General features: G+C 41.7%; 1 protein-coding gene across 2 annotated transcripts in view; it reads left to right on the top strand.

Annotated features, from left to right (window-relative positions):
- The first annotated feature begins 2052 nt into the window (after nt 1-2052).
- Nucleotides 2053-17471, top strand: part of lrch4 (leucine-rich repeats and calponin homology (CH) domain containing 4) — a 43929-nt gene continuing 28510 nt past the window's right edge. The window contains exon 1 of one of the 2 annotated variants that reach the window (XM_079669131.1): nt 2053-2442. In XM_079669131.1, coding sequence (XP_079525257.1) covers nt 2271-2442 — 172 coding nt within the window. In that variant the 5' untranslated portion in view covers nt 2053-2270. The remainder of the gene's footprint in view (nt 2443-17471) is intronic. The other variant, XM_079669132.1, reaches the window with a different exon arrangement.

Genomic DNA, 17471 nt, shown 5'->3' with positions numbered 1-17471 from the left:
TGTAGTGAAAGTTATCCCCCCTCACCCAACACACACATACTAACACTGGTCGCAGCTGGACGTCCGACAGGACTTTGACAGATGGTCCAATGGGAAGCTGGATAGGGAGGGAGGGAGGACACAGGAGCTAAAGAAAAGGATGGATGGAGACTGGAGAGGAGGGGACAATGCTAATGGATGCAAAAGTGTGTGTGTGGGTGTGTGTGCGTGTGCGTGTGCGTGTGCGTGTGCGTGTGTGTGTGTGTGTGTGCGTGTGTGTGTGTGTGTGTGTGTGTGTGTGTGTGTGTGTGTGTGTGTGTGTGTGTGTGTGTGTGTGTGTGTGTAGGAGGGGAGTCATCTGCCCCTGAAAGAATGGAAGAATAAGAATCAGGGTTATAAACCTCATGAGAGGAAGGGGGGACCCTGCAGTCCTGCTGATGCTGCATTTGGCCTTATATGGGTTTTCAGAAATGTGCATGTATTCAGACACACACAAACACACACTTGCTGTGACACTTCATTCTGGGTAAGTCACCTTTAGTTAATTTGACTGCAATGAATAATAAAGATCAAGCTTCAATTGAACAAAATCAATTAACATGACATGAGTTCCATTCATGATTCATGGGAAGTTGATTGGATCACCTGGCTGCACTTTGTGATGGTTAGTGTTTTAATTAAAGACACAAAAGGGTTATGTACTGCTCATTCTGATTGGTACGTATGACAACTAATATAACTATGTTTCTCCTAAAATTCCCAAAAGAAAAGGCGACATTATGCATTCAATATGCAAGCACAGACCCCGCCCCCATGGTTTTCAATCAGAATTACTCTCGTTATGAACACGCCCCTTCAGCGTCGCTCCCTCGCGCTGCTGTCCCCATGGCTGCACCCTTCCGAGAACCAGGTAGAACGACAACTGTTTCAGATGACTTCCGGTTGCAACTGTCAAAATAAAATTCGACAAAGTGGACAATGCTTTGAAGAGCTAGTAAGGATTTACTTTACTTTATTAATAGTTTTTCATTGTAAAATGTAAACAGGAAGTTAAAATATTGAAGCTCTGATTTTTCCTGATATTTAAGTTATTTGCCAAACCACAGGCCACTGAATTTTAATTGTTTGTTGCTGAAAATTACACACAGTGACCGAATTATAATGTTTTATACTACAGTATCACAAGACTTATTCGAGAATATTTTTTTTAAACAGCGACCCCTCCTTAATCTCTATTTTGCATCCTTACAAAAATAAAAAAACAAAGGTGCTCTAGGAGGATATTCAGGTGATAAGGGGGGGGGGGGGGGGGGGTTACCTTGGTTGGTTATTGGCTAATGCAAGGCCGCCCCTGGCCAACTTGTGGCCCCACGCAAAGTTATATGATGAGGCCCTCTGTGTCGCGAGCTTCGACAGGGGGGACGGGGGGACGGGCGGTAGCGGAGCCTCGCAGCGGCGAAACTGTGGCGCGCATACACTGTAGGTGCGCTGCATTTGCGCTTCAGATGAGGCTCCCTCTGCTAAATGAAGCACCCTCCGCAAAATCAAGCACACTCCGCAAAATGAAGCACCCTCCGCAAGCTGAGGCCCCCTCCACGAGGTGAGGCCTCACGCAGTCGTGATCGGCCAGTAGGGAGGGGCGGCCCTGGGCTAATGGTTAAAAGACCAAAAAAACATTATGACATCACAAAGTGACCAAAATCTGATCAGCTCATTTTCAGACAGGTTTTAATGTAAATGGTTCTGAACAAAAATTGAGCGAATCTTTGTTCCTGAAACTTTCAGAATGTCTTTACAAAGGGGACATATGTTGATGTATAAAAGACATGAGGAAGTGGATTTTGCATAAGGTGACCTTTAACTCAGTTGTTAATGTTTTTTTTTCATTTGCTTTTGGTCTGTGTACAGGGCTTTAGTCAATTTTGTTAAAAACGGTATGAAAACTGTTATAATCATCAGAGGAGAGATTTTCTGTTTCTCTTTAATTGGCAAATGTTGGACTTTTACTTTGAAGGAAAATGATGGTGTTCCTGTAATATTGTTGCGAAATGTGCCAGCTTGACGCAACTTCCTGAAATATTGACAGCTTGAATCGCTCTCCTTTACGAGTGGAAACGATAGCTCCTGTTGTGTGAGAGCCGCTATCACAACTCACGGCGCCACCTTTCCTCGGATTCTACGTTGTACTTTTAAAGAAGTTTACAGGAAGCGTTCTCAGGTTGGAGTTTATGACAATACTCGGGGTATGAAAGTGGAGCGGGCGCCTGAAACAAAGTAAAAGAGGAGGTTTGATGGCTGCTGGGGATGGAGCCCAGCTGCCTGCCACCGTAGCGGCCAGCCGGAGCGTGGAGAAGGCGCTGGAGGAAGCTGCTGCTAGCGGGGCTCTCAACTTGTCCAACCGAAAACTGAAGGAGTTTCCCCGCAGTGCCAGGAACTACGACCTGTCCGACATCACACATGCAGGTCAGTTTACATTGCAGTGTTTTATTCAACTAACAAAGCAGCACGAGCAAGCTAGCTGTTATAATGAGCACCGTCTTTTGTTTTATCGCCACCTGCTTCTTTCTTCTAACGGAGAACCCTTCCTCAGCGCGACACGTTTCACGAGACTCCCTCAGTAACTCCGTAGCTTGCTGTTCCCCTGCTGACTGTCACAACGGTACACCTCGTAAATTATGAATTACGTCTTCTTTCAGTATCACAACATCCCTATTATTTCGGCACGTAGATACCCTGTCAAACTGTTTTTAAATCGGTACGAATCTTTAAAAAACGCCCCATGGTCTTCTTCCAGCAAACTGCAGTTTTAGCTCACTGTTAGCATGCAATATGCCTCATTCTTTTTTTAAAGAATTGCCCTTGCCTGGAGGTTTCGTTTAAGGTGTAAACAAGGCAGCATATAAACTACTCTACTATTTAAAATGTCACATAAAGTTCCAGCTTTTAAAAGAAGTGTCGCGTGCTCTCTTAAAGTGGACTTAAAAGAAAAAAAAGCAAGGCTGAGTTCCTCTTCCTCACATACGGGCAGCTCTCATTAGCCGCTGAAAAATGTCTACATTGCTAATGTGTGTTGGTCAGGTCTTGTTGGTTTTACTAAAAGTTTAGTTATCCAGAAATCCTGTTATTCACGATCTTACTTTCTTGGCTTTTACAGTGTTTTTTGTAGTTTTTCAGTATTTTCAGAGCCAATAGTGAAAACACATGGCAACCTTCTAGCAACCTGCCCCTCAATGTGTGCCTTTCACTCCATCCCCACTGACACTAAGCATTCCTATCAACATTATGCATTTCATGCACACCATGTAAACAACACATTGTTCTTTTTAACACTGTGAGCCAAGTTCATGTTAATCTGGATATATATTTTGGACATTCCTTTATATCCGTTCCTCTGTAAAAAAAACTTGCACAGCCCTGCAGTTTGTCATCATCATCTATTTATTTTAGTACGTTTTTTTTGTTTCTTTTTATATATTTATATTTGGTGTAAATACTTTTCCTAATTTTTGGTATTTTGTTAAATATATATATTTTTTAATATTTTCTTTCTGTGATCGTTGTATTTTTGACCTCTTACAACTTATTTCCTTATGTTATTTATTTTTGCACCACCATGCACCATTTTGTAGTTGAGCCAAATTGCCCAGGACATTGTAGAGAGAGCTTGAGAGCACCAACAGAGAGTAAGACTGAAGAGTGAAGTAGGTGTGGATGACACTGTGGATTAAAGGGAACTACCTTGCCCTCGCCTTGTTGAAAATAGGATTACCCCATCCAGGTTGCTGAAATCAATCTGGCTACACAGGGATTTAAAGCAGCAACCCCTATCCTCCCTCACTGCTCTCCGTGCTCTGGTAGTTATGACCATCTGCTCATAACAACCCAGGTCTAGGCCCTGTGGGAAGACAAGGCCTTGAACCCACGGAAAAACACACACATGTACCTGCTGCTGGAGCAACCCAACCCTAATGACTATGGAGGTGATGAATACAATTCATACTTTGGTAATGCACCTGATTAGGATGTGTTTATTCAAGCACAGGTTCTTGGATAAACTAATGTTATCCGGCTTTGCAGGTCAGTAAAAGATACAACTGTGGTTGGTGTTGTTAGGTTTAAAGGGACACTCATATATGTACAGTTTAATCAGAATATTTATTACTGTGCCTGTGAAAAAAGATGGATCTGGAGGGGCTTCTTCTGACCAAATAACCCTTTTGCATTAAATGTTTAGACAAACAACCGTTTTGTTTTGGGTTCATGAAAGTTCATTGTAATATTTTGGTTGCCTAAAAATGTCAGTGTTGTTGTTCAGCTTTCAGTTTTACTTGGCCTCATCTCGTGTTACTTATGGTTCCAAAAACCAAGATGGCTATGGCCAAAATGCCCAAAAAACGGCTGTAATGGCTGTAAAAAACCAAGAAACTGTATTCCACAGACCTAGGGTGATGCCATGGTGGCTACGTCCACTCCTTATATAGGAATTCAGTTAATGGTTTGTAGACTGTTATCTTATAGGGGTCCAAGTGGCACTCAGAGTTTGTTGAAGGAGTCCCCACAAGAATGAGGAACAGGTTAGTGTCAAGCTGTATGAAGCCTTTGGAACAGTGGACATTTTGGTTTGTCAAACACAACAAACTATGAATACCATGAATTCAATATGGCTGCTTTTCATTTCGATGTGCCCTGGTGTTGTACATACTGGCACACTTACAGTTGTACTTTAAAGGAACACATCCCTCATTAATGCTATACTTCCACCTGCCATTTGTGACAGGGCTGCGTAGATGTTTCCATCACAGACATGTTGACATGACATAGCAGATAATGCAAAGGTGTTCATAATTATATTACTAATGGCTGCATTTCCTTTTTTGAGCTCCAGTTCCAGGGTCTTGCCTCTCTGTTGTCCATGCTTGATTACTTCCATGGCTTAGTCGAATGAACTATTTTAATTCTGAACCTCAATCACTAATAAACTAGTTGCTTTAAGTGTGGCATTTGGATTTCACACATAGAACATGGAAGCTTGTCTTCTACCTTTTGAAACAGTATATTTGAAAAATAAAACTTACTGGCTCTTTTGGAGCTTTCAACTGCATCTTGCATGATTGGAGCTGTATAAGGTTTTTTTTTTTTTTGTCCCAGAGGACTTAAGAACAAGCACATGTTTGTATTTCTTAAATATATATTATAGCTTGAACCAGTAAACTGTTAGAATTTCTGTTGAAGTAAAATGTTGTGTAAAAGTAACTGCCGTAAAAAAACTTTGAAGCAAGAATAAGTTACTGTTGGCATATCTAAGGACGTGTCATATTCTGAAGGATAATCTTTTATGTTAATTTAAGATAGAAAAGTCATACATTTTACAGGGATGTCAGATAAATGATCATAGAAAGGATGAGTTCATTTGAACCAGCCTTTGTGTCATGGCCAAATTGAACAGCTGCTGACATCACCTTGGCTCATGGTGACATTTTGTTGTTAATTTAGCTGTAATTGTTGGGTTAGCAACTCTATAGGCCCATTGTAGATATTTAGTCTTGAATACATGTTTTTGCAGCACCCAGGTGGGTGTCGTTGTGGTAATGTCTAGTATGTGGGTAATGAGGTGCTCTTAGTTTCACTGAGACACCTGGTAGTTATGCCAGACAGACGTTATATCAGCTATATATATATACAAAGCTCGCTGACGTGTGTGTGACAGTGCTTGCTGATTCACCAAACTGTCATGATGGTTGTCGGATATAGTCTTGCCATGGATCTAATCTAATCCTTTGAAAATGAAGATGTGTGGAATCTGCGGCTTCACAGTCGCATGACATATCAAGCTAATACCTAATAAGCGTTTGCGAGTCTTCCTGCAATAACAAAAATGGTAAGACTTTTAAATGAAAGAAAAGAGAATGATTGCTAATTCAATGGTGATTCCTAAACTATGTATATTTGGTCTGTGGCGAATGACATCCTCTCAGAACATAGCAGCCAGAATGAAATGAAGGTATAACAAAGAGCTTCACAACGGTTTGAGGTTCATTAATTGTCACAGGATTGCCCAGCGGAAGGCATTTTCCCCGGCGTGTTGGTGCAGAACACGGTCCGCTCATTCAGCAGCCCTCTCCGGGATGCCATGATGGAGCCACAGGTCTCTGCAAGATGTGGCACAAAAGCTTTGGATCTCCCATTGCTGAGTCCGTCCTATTGAATTCATGATTCCACTTTCCTGCAACCGGACATCAGAATCAGAATACCTTTATTAGACCTACAGAGGGGAAATTTGAACCGTTACAGCAGGAAAGAGCCACAGACAGCTTAGTGTTGCATATCCTTAAATGCGTTAAAAAAAGTACTAAGTTATAACATAATAAACAATATGCTAAAAAAGTACTAATTTATAATAAACAATAACAAATATGCTAAAAAAAGATAAAAAGTTACATAATTTTCAAAAATACAGATCAAAAACAAATCAAATCCTGTAGCAGTTCTTAGGATTTAGCAGCCCGGTATATATTACAGTTATTAAAGATGGCATATGTATATAAAGTATATATTGCACATAAAGCACATATTGCACATAGTTTGACGGTATTTAACAGCAGCAAGTTACACAATTTACAAAGTACAAGATAAATACCTTGTAGCAGTAACAAGGGTTTAGCAGCCAGGTATAAATTAGGGATGCACCGAATATTCGGCCGCCGAAAATTATCGGCCGAAAATGGTTAAAAAGGCCCTTTCGGCTTTCGGCCGAAAGGGTTCTAGCACCGAAAAAATATCACAGAATGTCAGAGAACAGGGTTACGTTGGTAAGCTAACGTGTTGTTGTGATGACATAATCAAAACGCGGCGACAAGCACGGCGCGCGACCATGCTCGCGGCTGGCTCACAGCCAACATGTCTGCCGCTTGGAGATATTTAAAAATATCAGAGAAAGAGGCGCGGATTGCGATTTGTAAAACGTGTTCAGCTGACATTTCTCGAGGGGGTGTAACTGCAAAGACTTTCACCACTTCGGGATTACTCCACCACTTGAAATCAAAACACCCGGACAAATATACGGAGTAAGATCAAATCACAAGCACTGACAGCGAGGGACTGTTCAGCGCTGCCTCTCATGTGCTTGATGAGAAGAGGAACAGACTTATGGTTGATAAAGCAGAGAAGCTACTGTTCATTAAAAAGAACCTCCCACTTTTCCTTAATAAGTAGACAAGGCTGGCTTATCATAAGCTTATCTAGTTCTACATGTCTACTCTATACCCACTTTCCTGAACAATTTTCATTGTGAGTTATAATTCACCATCTCAGGTTATCATTAGGGGGAAATGACAGCAGCACAGTGTTCAATATATTGTACTTTCGGTATCTAAATGATACAATGTTGTTTACATTGCTCATGAGGACAGACTACCTTATTTGCAGATTCTTGAAATTGTAATTTCATTTGTAATTGATTGTGGATTTTGTATCCAGTTTTCACTTTATGTATCTTTATACAATGTTTACTACTTTGCTTATGAGGACAGACAGCCTTATTTACAGATTCTTGAAATTCAATTGTAATTTCATTTGTAAATAGTTACATTCATGTGGATTTATCCAGTTTGCACATTTGTATGCATGCACTTATAGGTGCATTTGTTGTTGTTGAAGGCCTGGCTGTTACAGTCTTTATTTACACTATTTTGTTGTAGGCCTACTAGCCTAGATGTTTATGCAGTTTTAAAGCACCTTGGCTTTGTTCTGAATGCACTTTGCTGTAGTTATCCTACAGAGAAAAGAAAATGCACTTGACTTGGAATTAATGTACTGTATGCATTCAAAAGTGCTGAATAAATGTTTTATGGACCCATAATAGTGATTATTATTTAAGCTAAGTTTTGCCATAATCATGTCTTTTTCCATAATCAGGTAGCTGAACAACATTTGTAAAAAATGTATACATTATATATATATATATATATATATATATATATATATATATATATATATATATATATATATATATATATTTCTATTAATCATTTTCGGCCTTTCGGCATTCGGTTTTCGGCCAACTGTTTCCTATTTTCGGTATCGGTTTCGGCCAAGAATTTCCCATTCGGTGCACCCCTAGTATAAATTACAGTTATTAACGGCATATATATATATATTGCACATATAGCACATATTGCACAAAGTTGGTTTGTATTTTGCAGCAAGGGGGTGTTATAGTCTGTGTTGTGGTGTGTGTAGGGGGGTCTACTAGGGGCTGTGCTGGTTGTAAAGTCTGACCGCTGCAGGCAGGAAGGACCTGCGGTATCTCTTCGTGTGACAGGTGGGGTGCAGCAGCCTGTCGCTGAAGGAGCTGCACAGTGAGGACAGGGTGTCCTGGAGGGGGTGGGACATATTGTCCAGCAGGGAGGACATCTTGGCTGCCATTCTCCTGCCTCCCACTACCTCCACAGTGTCCAGAGGACTCCCCAGGACAGAGCTGGCCTTCCTTACCAGTTGAGTCTCTTCCCGTCAGCAACCAAGATGCTGCTGCCCCAGCAGGCCACACCATAGAAAATGGCTGATGCCACAACAGAGTCAAAGAAGGTCTGAAGGAGTGCCCCCTGCACCCAGAAAGACCTCAGTCTCCTCAGCAGAAAGAGTCTGCTCTGTCCCTTCTTGTACAGAGCAGCAGAATGATCAGTCCAGTCCAGTTTATTGTTCAGATGAACACCTAGGTATTTGTAAGATTCCACAATCTCAATGTCTGCTCCATGGATGTTCACTGGTGTCGGGGGGGAGTGTTGGCGCCGTCTGAAATCCACCACCAGCTCCTTGTTCTTTGCTGCGTTCAGCTGAAGGTGGTTCCTTTGGCACCAGAAGGTGAAGTCCTGCGTCAGCTCCCTGTACTCCCTGTCCTCCTCGTTGGTGATGAGGCCAACGATGGCGGAGTCGTCGGAGAACTTCTGCAGGTGACAGGTTGCAGTGTTGTGGGTGAAGTCTGCAGTGTAGAGGGTGAAGAGAAACGGTGCCTGCACCGTCCCCTGGGGGGCCCCCGTACTGCCGATGATGGTGTCTGATTGACACTCCCTGGTCCTCACATACTGTGGACGGTTGATGAGGTAGTCCAGGATCCAGGAGGTGAGGTGGTGATCCACCCCCGAGAGCTGCAGCTTGTCCCCCAGGAGTGGGGACTGGATGGTGTTGAAGGTAGGGATGCATATTGTTGACTTTTTTACGCTACCAATATCAATCAATCAATCAATCAATCAATGTTTATTTATATAGCCCAATATCACAAATGTTACATTTGTCTCAGTGGACTTCACAGTTTGTACAGAATATCAGTATGACAATACGACACCCTCTGTCCATAGACCCTCACATCGTACAAGGAAAAACTTCCAGAGAAAACCCACAGTTTAAAGGGAAAAATGGGAGAAACCTCAGGGAGAGCAACAGAGGAGGGATCCCTCTCCCAGGACGGACAGACGTGCAATAGATGCCGTGTGTACATTGAAAAGATAATACATTTGCAACATAGGTAGTCCAAATGTTTGGAACTGCATGTGTGTATAATAGGAAAATGAATCCACGAGGATATCCATCCAGGACTTATGATCCAGGACCACAGCCACGACTCAAGATCCAGGACTCGCGATCCATGACACAGGACCGCAGGATCATCCATGACTCCGGATCCCGGCGTATAAAGACATCAAAAAGAAAGAAATTTGGGGAAGCTGGGTTAATCGGAACATGAGAGTACACAGGTATAGACAGAGAGAAGGAAGAAGTAAGATGTCCCCCGACAAACTAAGCCTATATCAGCAAAACTAGGGGCTGAATATAATCAGCCCTAACTATAAGCTTTATCAAAAAGGAAGGTCTTAAGCGCACTCTTAAAAACGGATAGGGTGTCTGCTGCCCGAACACAAACTGGAAGCTGATTCCACAAAAGTGGAGCTTGATAAGAAAAGGCTCTGGCTCCCATTGTACTTTTAGAGACTCTAGGAACAACCAACAACCCTGCATTCTTGGAACGCAATGCCCTAGTAGGACAGTAGGGTATAATGAGTTCTTTAAGGTAAGATGGCGCCTGCCCATTAAGGGCTTTGTAGGCGAGAAGAAGAATTTTAAATTCTATCCTGTGTTCTATAGGGAGCCAGTGTAAGGCAGCCAGAACAGGAGTAATGTGGTCCCTTTTCCTAACTCTGGTTAGTACACGAGCTGCAGCATTTTGAATCAACTGAAGCGACTTGACTGACTTCTTTGTACACCCTGATAATAAGGAGTTACAATAATCCAGCCTTGAAGTAACAAATGCATAGACTAGTTTCTCTGCATTTTTTTGAGGCAAGATATGCCTGATTTTTGCGATGTTACGTAGATGGAAGTAGGCGGTCCTTGAAATTGATTTTATGTGGGTGTTAAAGGATAAATCCTGATCAAATATAACACCAAGATTCCTTACAGTCTCACTGGAGGCCAAATTAATGCCATCCATAGTTAGTATATCTTTAGATAATTTGTTTCGTAGATTCTTCGGGCCAAGTACAATAACTTCAGTTTTGGTCATGTTTAACATCAAAAAATGTAAGGTCATCCACGTTTTTAAGTCCTTGAGGCAGTCTTGAATTTTATTTAGATGATTAATTTCATCAGGCTTGATTGATAAATATAGTTGAGTATCATCCGCATAACAATGAAAGTTTACAGAATGATTCCTTATAATATTGCCTAACAGAAGCATATATAGTGTGAACAAAATAGGTCCAAGCACTGAGCCCTGTGGCACTCCATGGCTAACTTTGGTGTGCATGGAAGATTCATCGTTGACACGTACAAACTGAGAGCGTTCCTAAACCAGCCTAAAGCAGTTCCCTGTATGCCAACTAAGTGCTCTAGTCTTTGCAATAGGATATCATGGTCGATAGTATCAAATGCAGCACTAAGATTAAGCAAGACAAGAATAGAGACAAGTCCCTTGTCTGAGGCTATTAGAATGTCATTTGTGACTTTAAGCAGAGCTGTCTCTGTGCTATGTTGTGTTCTAAAGCCAGACTGAAAATCTTCAAATAAATCATAGTTTTTTAAGTAATCACACAGCTGTTCTGCGACTGGTTTCTCAAGAATTTTTGAGAGGAACGGAAGATTAGAAATAGGTCTATAATTGGCTAAATCCTCTGGATCGAGGTTGTGCTTTTTAAGAAGCGGTTTTATCACTGCTACTTTGAATGATTGTGGAACATAGCCTGATAATAAAGACATATTCATAATATTTAATAAAGAAGTGCTAATTAATGGAAAAACTTATTTTAACAGCTTAGTTGGAATCGGGTCTAAGATACACGTTGATGGTTTAGAAGAGAGAATCATTGAATTTGATTGTTCAAGGTTTATGGCTGAAAAGCATTCTAGTTTACTATCTAGTGTAATATTAGAACTTACGTTTCCGGTAGCTGTTGATAACACTATACTGGTCAAAGGCAAGAGTTCATTGATTTTGTTTCTAAGAGTAACAATTTTATCGTTAAAAAAGCACATAAAATCATTACTACTGAGTGCTATGGGAATAAAAGGCTCAGTCGAGCTGTGGATCTCTGTCAGCCTGGCTACAGTGCTGAAAAGAAATCTTGCATTATTCTTATTCTCATCTATTAATGAAGAGTAGTAGGCTGCTCTCGCTTTACGCAGTGCTTTCTTATATTCATTGAGAGTAATATGCCAAATTAAACGAGATTCTTCAAGTTTAGTGGAACGCCATATCCTTTCAAGTTGTCTCGACTTTTGCTTTATTTTGCGGGTTTCGGCATTATGCCATGGAGCTAATCTATGTGGTTTTATTTTCTTCTTTTTCAAAGGAGCAACAGAGTCTAATTTTATTCGCAGCGCATCTGTAGCACTATCAACAACATGATCAATTTGGGGTGGTGTACATTTTGTATAAGTTTCCTCCCCTACATGCAGACATGCTATCGAGTTAAGTATTGGTGGAATCTCTTCCTTAAATTTGGCTATAGCACTAACAGATAGGTTTTTGCTGCAGGAGCTTTTGGCTAATGCTTTGTAGTCTAGTAACAGTACTTCAAAAGTTACTAAGAAGTGGTCGGATAAAGCAGGATTATGCGGTTCGACTAATAGTTGCTCAATTTCAATACCATAAGTCAGAAAGAGGTGAGAGGTGTTTGTGAGCTGATGGCCAGGGGCTGAGTAGAGGTGGGAGAGGTGACAGGGCCATTTCCAGGCAGTGGAGACAATGGGGGGTGCAGCAGGGGGGAATGGGTCGGGGGAGGGGAGGCGCATGACTGATCAAATCTGTTGAAGAAGATATTCAAGTCGTTTGCCCACTGGTGGTCCCCCGGACCTGGAAGTCTGGCTCTTTGTAGCCAGAGATGGTTTTCAGGCCTCTCCAGACTCCGCTGACGTTCCTCTGCTGCAGCTGTTCCTCCATCCTCTTCCTGTAGCTGTTTTTCCCCTCTCTGATTTTCCACCTCAGCTCCCTCTGTACAGTCTTCAGCTCCTCTCTGTTGCCAGATCTGAAGATCTCTTTTTGTCTTTCAGGAGAGCCTTTATGTCAGGGGTAATCCAGGGTTTGTTGTTGGGAAAACACCGTACAGTCCTGGTGGGTACGACGTTTTCCTCATAGAAGTTAATATAGTCCGTGATGCAGTCTGTAAGGCCGTTGATGTCCTCCCCGTGAGAGTCAGTGAAAACATCCCACGCAGTAGTGTCGAAACAGTCTTTCAGAGCCTCCTCAGACTCCTCAGACCACCTCTTCACGGTGCGTGTGGGCACTGGCTGCCTGTGGACCAGAGGTTGGTACACAGGCTGGAGGTGAACCAGGTTGCGGAAGGGGGGGATGAGCTGTATGCATCCTTGGTGTTGGCGTACAGTAGATCCAGTGTTTTATTGCCTCTGGTGGTGCAGGTGACATATTGTTTGAAAGTGGGCAGAGTTTTTGAGAGAGAGGCCTGATTGAAGTCTCCAGAGATCAGGAGAAGAGCATTTGGGTGCAGTGTTTGTAGTCTGTTTACAGTAGAGGTGATGATGTCACATGCCTCTTCAGCTTTTTTTGCAGAGGGGGGAATATATACAGCTATCGCGATAACATGCGTGAATTCCCAAGGTAAATAGTGGGTTCTCATGCTAACGGCTAACAGCTCATTAGCCAGGATCAGGCTGGGTAGTGGATCAGGCTGGATAGTGGATCAGGCTGGGTAGTGGAACGGGCCAAAGTGGGCCAGCCTTGCTTTTATCCCGGCTCTCTTCTCGGGGCAACACAGCCAATGGCATTTTGTCCTGCTGGAGATAGCCTTATATGATGGTTTGCCTTCACACTGCAGGAACTGTAGGAGGAACAGCTGAGAAAGTTGTCGAGGGCAAAGTTTGCAAATGGTACCTGCTAGGACCTAAACGCTGAAAACAACCCTAACCCTTTGGCAATAATAATAACTGAGTCGTTGTCTGAACCTTATGCTCATTTGATAATTGTTTTGATTTATTTCTCAATGATTAATCATTAAGTTAAATACTTTTAAAAGCTATTGCAGATCCCTAAGGCCCAAGATGAAATTTTCAAGTGGGTTCAAAATCCAAAGATATTTTAGTGTACTATATCAGACAAAGATTTTTCGGAATTCCAATTTAATCAAACAGAACCTGTCATGATGTCTACTGCTAGACATGTATACATTCAGTAGATCAAGGGAAATTCATTTAAGTAATGTTATCTGGCCTCCTGTCTAGTGTTAGTGTCCAGTATTACTTCTTATTTTACTGTAGCTCTGTTTTGGTGTTCACCGACTCCTGATCAAAATATGTCTCATTGCTGCCACATTTTTAAGCAGACACTTGTTAACTTTGTCTCTTTTGTTAAGTGATGTTCAGGTAGCATACAGTCAGCCAGTTTAAACTAGTTTGCTGTAATGTGTTATCCATGGGTTTGGGTAGATGATTATAGTGACACTCTGTCAACATCATCGCATCATCTGAGCCTAAATCTGTGTAGAGCTAAGGAGTTTGCTGGTTATTCTTTGTACGTTCTACCTTACTTCTCTATCTTATCCATTGTGAGTTGTAGCAAGCAGGATATTGCAGATATTGAATATGGTGGTTGAACTAGGATAAGACCCAGCAGTGTTTATAATAACATCAGCCCCCCCCCATTCCCACTGAAGCAGCTTCCATCAGGAAGGTCAGAGGTTCACACACACACACACACACACACACACACACACACACACACACACACACACACACACACACACACACACACACACACACACACACACACACACACACGGGAGCCTTGCTTGGCTAGCCTCCCCCAGAGTGTTTCCCGTTAGCTCACAGCGGTTGCAGGGAACAAAGCCCATCTATTGTATGATGTGTGCGTGCACCTTGTAGATCCACAGTGAACATACACAGGTCACCTTAGGGCAAAGGCTTTAATTATTAGGTTTACGGAGTATGGGTCTTAAATGTGTGAAATTAACAATTTTCAGCGGCATTATTTCTGTCTTTAAGTATGATCACCTCGATGCTAAAAATGTATGTTTTTAAAAAAAGGGCGTGTGTGATTTGTATTTTTTTAAGTGTCTCAAATTAGTGTGCAGAATGGCATATGTAAAATGAAACGCATAGAAAATTACAATAATTAAAAAATAGTTAGATGTATTTGCTATCATTCGATAAATTGCTTCTCTGATTTATTGTTTCACACCCAAATACCTAAATGCTGTGGTCACATGGTGAAGTTATGAGCATGTTGTGCCATTGGACAATGTATGACGGCTGTATAACTGTTGAGTAGTTTTTATTCATTTAGCCAAAGCACTATAACCGTTATAGTGATTTGGCTAAATGAATAAAACTACCCATCAGATTAAGTTTAAGGGTTAGGCCTTGAAGGACAATTGTATAAGGCAATATTTAGGCACTTCCTTAAAGAGCCTGTGACAGCCTCCCAACAACTGTTGTGCAATGAAATATTGGGCTACTAGTCATCTCGAACCATCAGTTTAAAAAAGAAGGTGCGATACCGTTCCAATAAATATCAATAATTTCGAACATCACGGGGAAATTCCTTCGACTCATTTTGAAGTTTTGGGGAAGCCGGAAGTGACGTCAGGAACGCTTCACTGTGCGGCGAGAGAGCCAAACACGGACAAAGTGTGTTGTCATGCGTAGAAATGGTGAATTACTGAGTTTAGGCACGTTAATAACGTTTTAATGAAGTTGACTACAGTATATTCATATTTGTAAGTGCTTTCATGTCAATTCGGCGAACATAAACATAAATGATCGTGGTGAAGACGATTTAAATTAGGATTAAAAATCGGTAGTGAGAGCTGCTGAATTTCCTCCCGTTGGATGTGATATAAAAACAAATCGATTATTTTTGTAGTTGTAAACTCAAGTGGATGAAACTACATTTATTAGTGCTTTCATGTCAATTCGGCGAAAATATGATACATTAAATGATCTTGAGGAGGATGATTTAAAAATCGTTTGTTTGAGCCGGTCTGCATTTCCTGATGAGAAAACAAACCGATGCTTTTTGTAGTTGTAGTACACCAACGTGGATTAAACGTGTGTTTTTTTTTACCACAATGTTGGGGAAATTAATGGATAAAATGCACAGATTATTATTATTATTATTATTATTATTATTATTATTATTATTATTCCCACTCCGATCGGGACACTAGGTCCACCGTTTCCCCGCAGCGAGGCTCCCCCCGTTGAAAGTTTACGTGGGCTGGGCTGGGTGCAGTGGCGGACTGGCCATCGGGACGAATCCCGATGAGCCGGTACCGAAGTGGGCCGGTCGGATAAGTCACTAGCACATCCCCCACTCCCCCCGTTGACAATATACTAGCGGTACCGAAGTGGGCCGGTCGAGAGTCCCGGGATGATTTTTAATTCCAGTCCACCACTGGCTACATGACCGTATGATCGCCCATATTGACGCACCTAATTCCTAAACTTCTAACAGATACAACATAAATCCTTCAGCCTCATATGAGCTCTCAGACACGTTCAAAATTAAACTGTCATCGCTGTCTGAGCTTGCTGCTGTGTGCGCCATCGTGTGTTTACATGAAGATTCTGGGATCCTGAACGGTGCAGCTGGAGCGCTGTGCCCGCAATGACGTCACACATAATTTGGTGGGATTTGAAGAATCCCCGAGAAGATCCAGAATATGGTCAACATTGAAGGGCAGATTAATGGTTATCAAAGTACAAATATCCAAAATCAGTTCAGTAACGGTTTTCAAGGGGACAATATTTACTCAAATTGATGGGTTTGTCACAGGCTCTTTAATATAAAGTGTCAAATCTGTGTGTGGTATCGAAGCTTTCAGGATGATTCCCATTTTGTTTAGCCGTTACAAATACAACTTGGATGTTGAAGTAAATGCCATTTACACATTGGAATCTTGTAATTAGGGTAAATGTGATATGTCATGAGAGGCAAGGGGCCCTGTTTGCATGGGACTCGTATTGCCTGGTGACCTCGTGTGATTTGTAATTATTGTAGTCTGTTTTTATCAGGTGTTTATGGAGTTTGAGTTTGAGAAGGGCTATTTTTAGATTTGTATTACTAGGAAAAGCATCACAAGAAGCTGGAAACGGCATCATGTTGTTATTTTCTGACATATGATTTTAACTATTAATTGACTATTAAAGCTAATACAGCTAATGTATTCTGCTATAAATCAGAACATCTTTTCATCTGCAAATTACCTACCAGGTTTTTTTTTTTACCATTCTTTGTTTTACCCTGGATGGATGTAGTTTGATGTGCTTTGTTATTTTCTAAGTGGAAAATGATGAGCCTGCAGTGGAAGTGATTAATGAGAGCTTTCATAGCACTTAAGCAAATGCAGGAGGTTCATAGCCACTGCTGATGATGCAGACCCATTTAGAGAAGAAGCAAGTTCAAACCCATCAAGGGAGGCTTGCCCCGTAGGCTTCAAGTGTAGCGCTTGACAGATAATCTAAAACTATCAGAAATCCACTTTCCAACAGCAGCATCGGGGCAGGCAGTGTCCTACACATTTTAGTTTGGATTTTCCAAAACCGTCAATATGTTAGCCACGCCCACTTTTGCAGTTAATGGACAGGTTGTATGAAAGTAGTTGGGGTTTAAGCTAAATCCATATTTTCAGTTTGATTTCAGTATGTATTGTCTCTACTGTGACATGTCTCCATGCTTTAATGTTCAAAAAGCTCTTTATTGTTCTCATACTGCTGTGCTGCAGCACCTCTTTTCACCCTCTGTCTGAAACCAGAGCCCAGTCTGCTCTGATTGGTCTGCTGGCCAGAGAAACTCCCTCTAGTGTGAACTTTTTGCCTTTTCAGACAAACCTATATAGCACACCACAGGAAAAGGAAGACTCCCGAAAGCACAATACGGGCTTTTTAACAACTACTATTGTCACTTTGTGTTCTGAGGGCCTTCAAGAGAGGCTGTCCAAAATGTTATGCAGGTACACCCTCTTCTGTAT

The sequence above is a fragment of the Notothenia rossii genome, assembly GCF_949606895.1.
Source record: "Notothenia rossii genome assembly, chromosome: 3".
Classification (NCBI taxonomy): Eukaryota; Metazoa; Chordata; class Actinopteri; order Perciformes; family Nototheniidae; genus Notothenia; species Notothenia rossii.
This window is presented reverse-complemented; position numbering and strand designations above follow the sequence as displayed.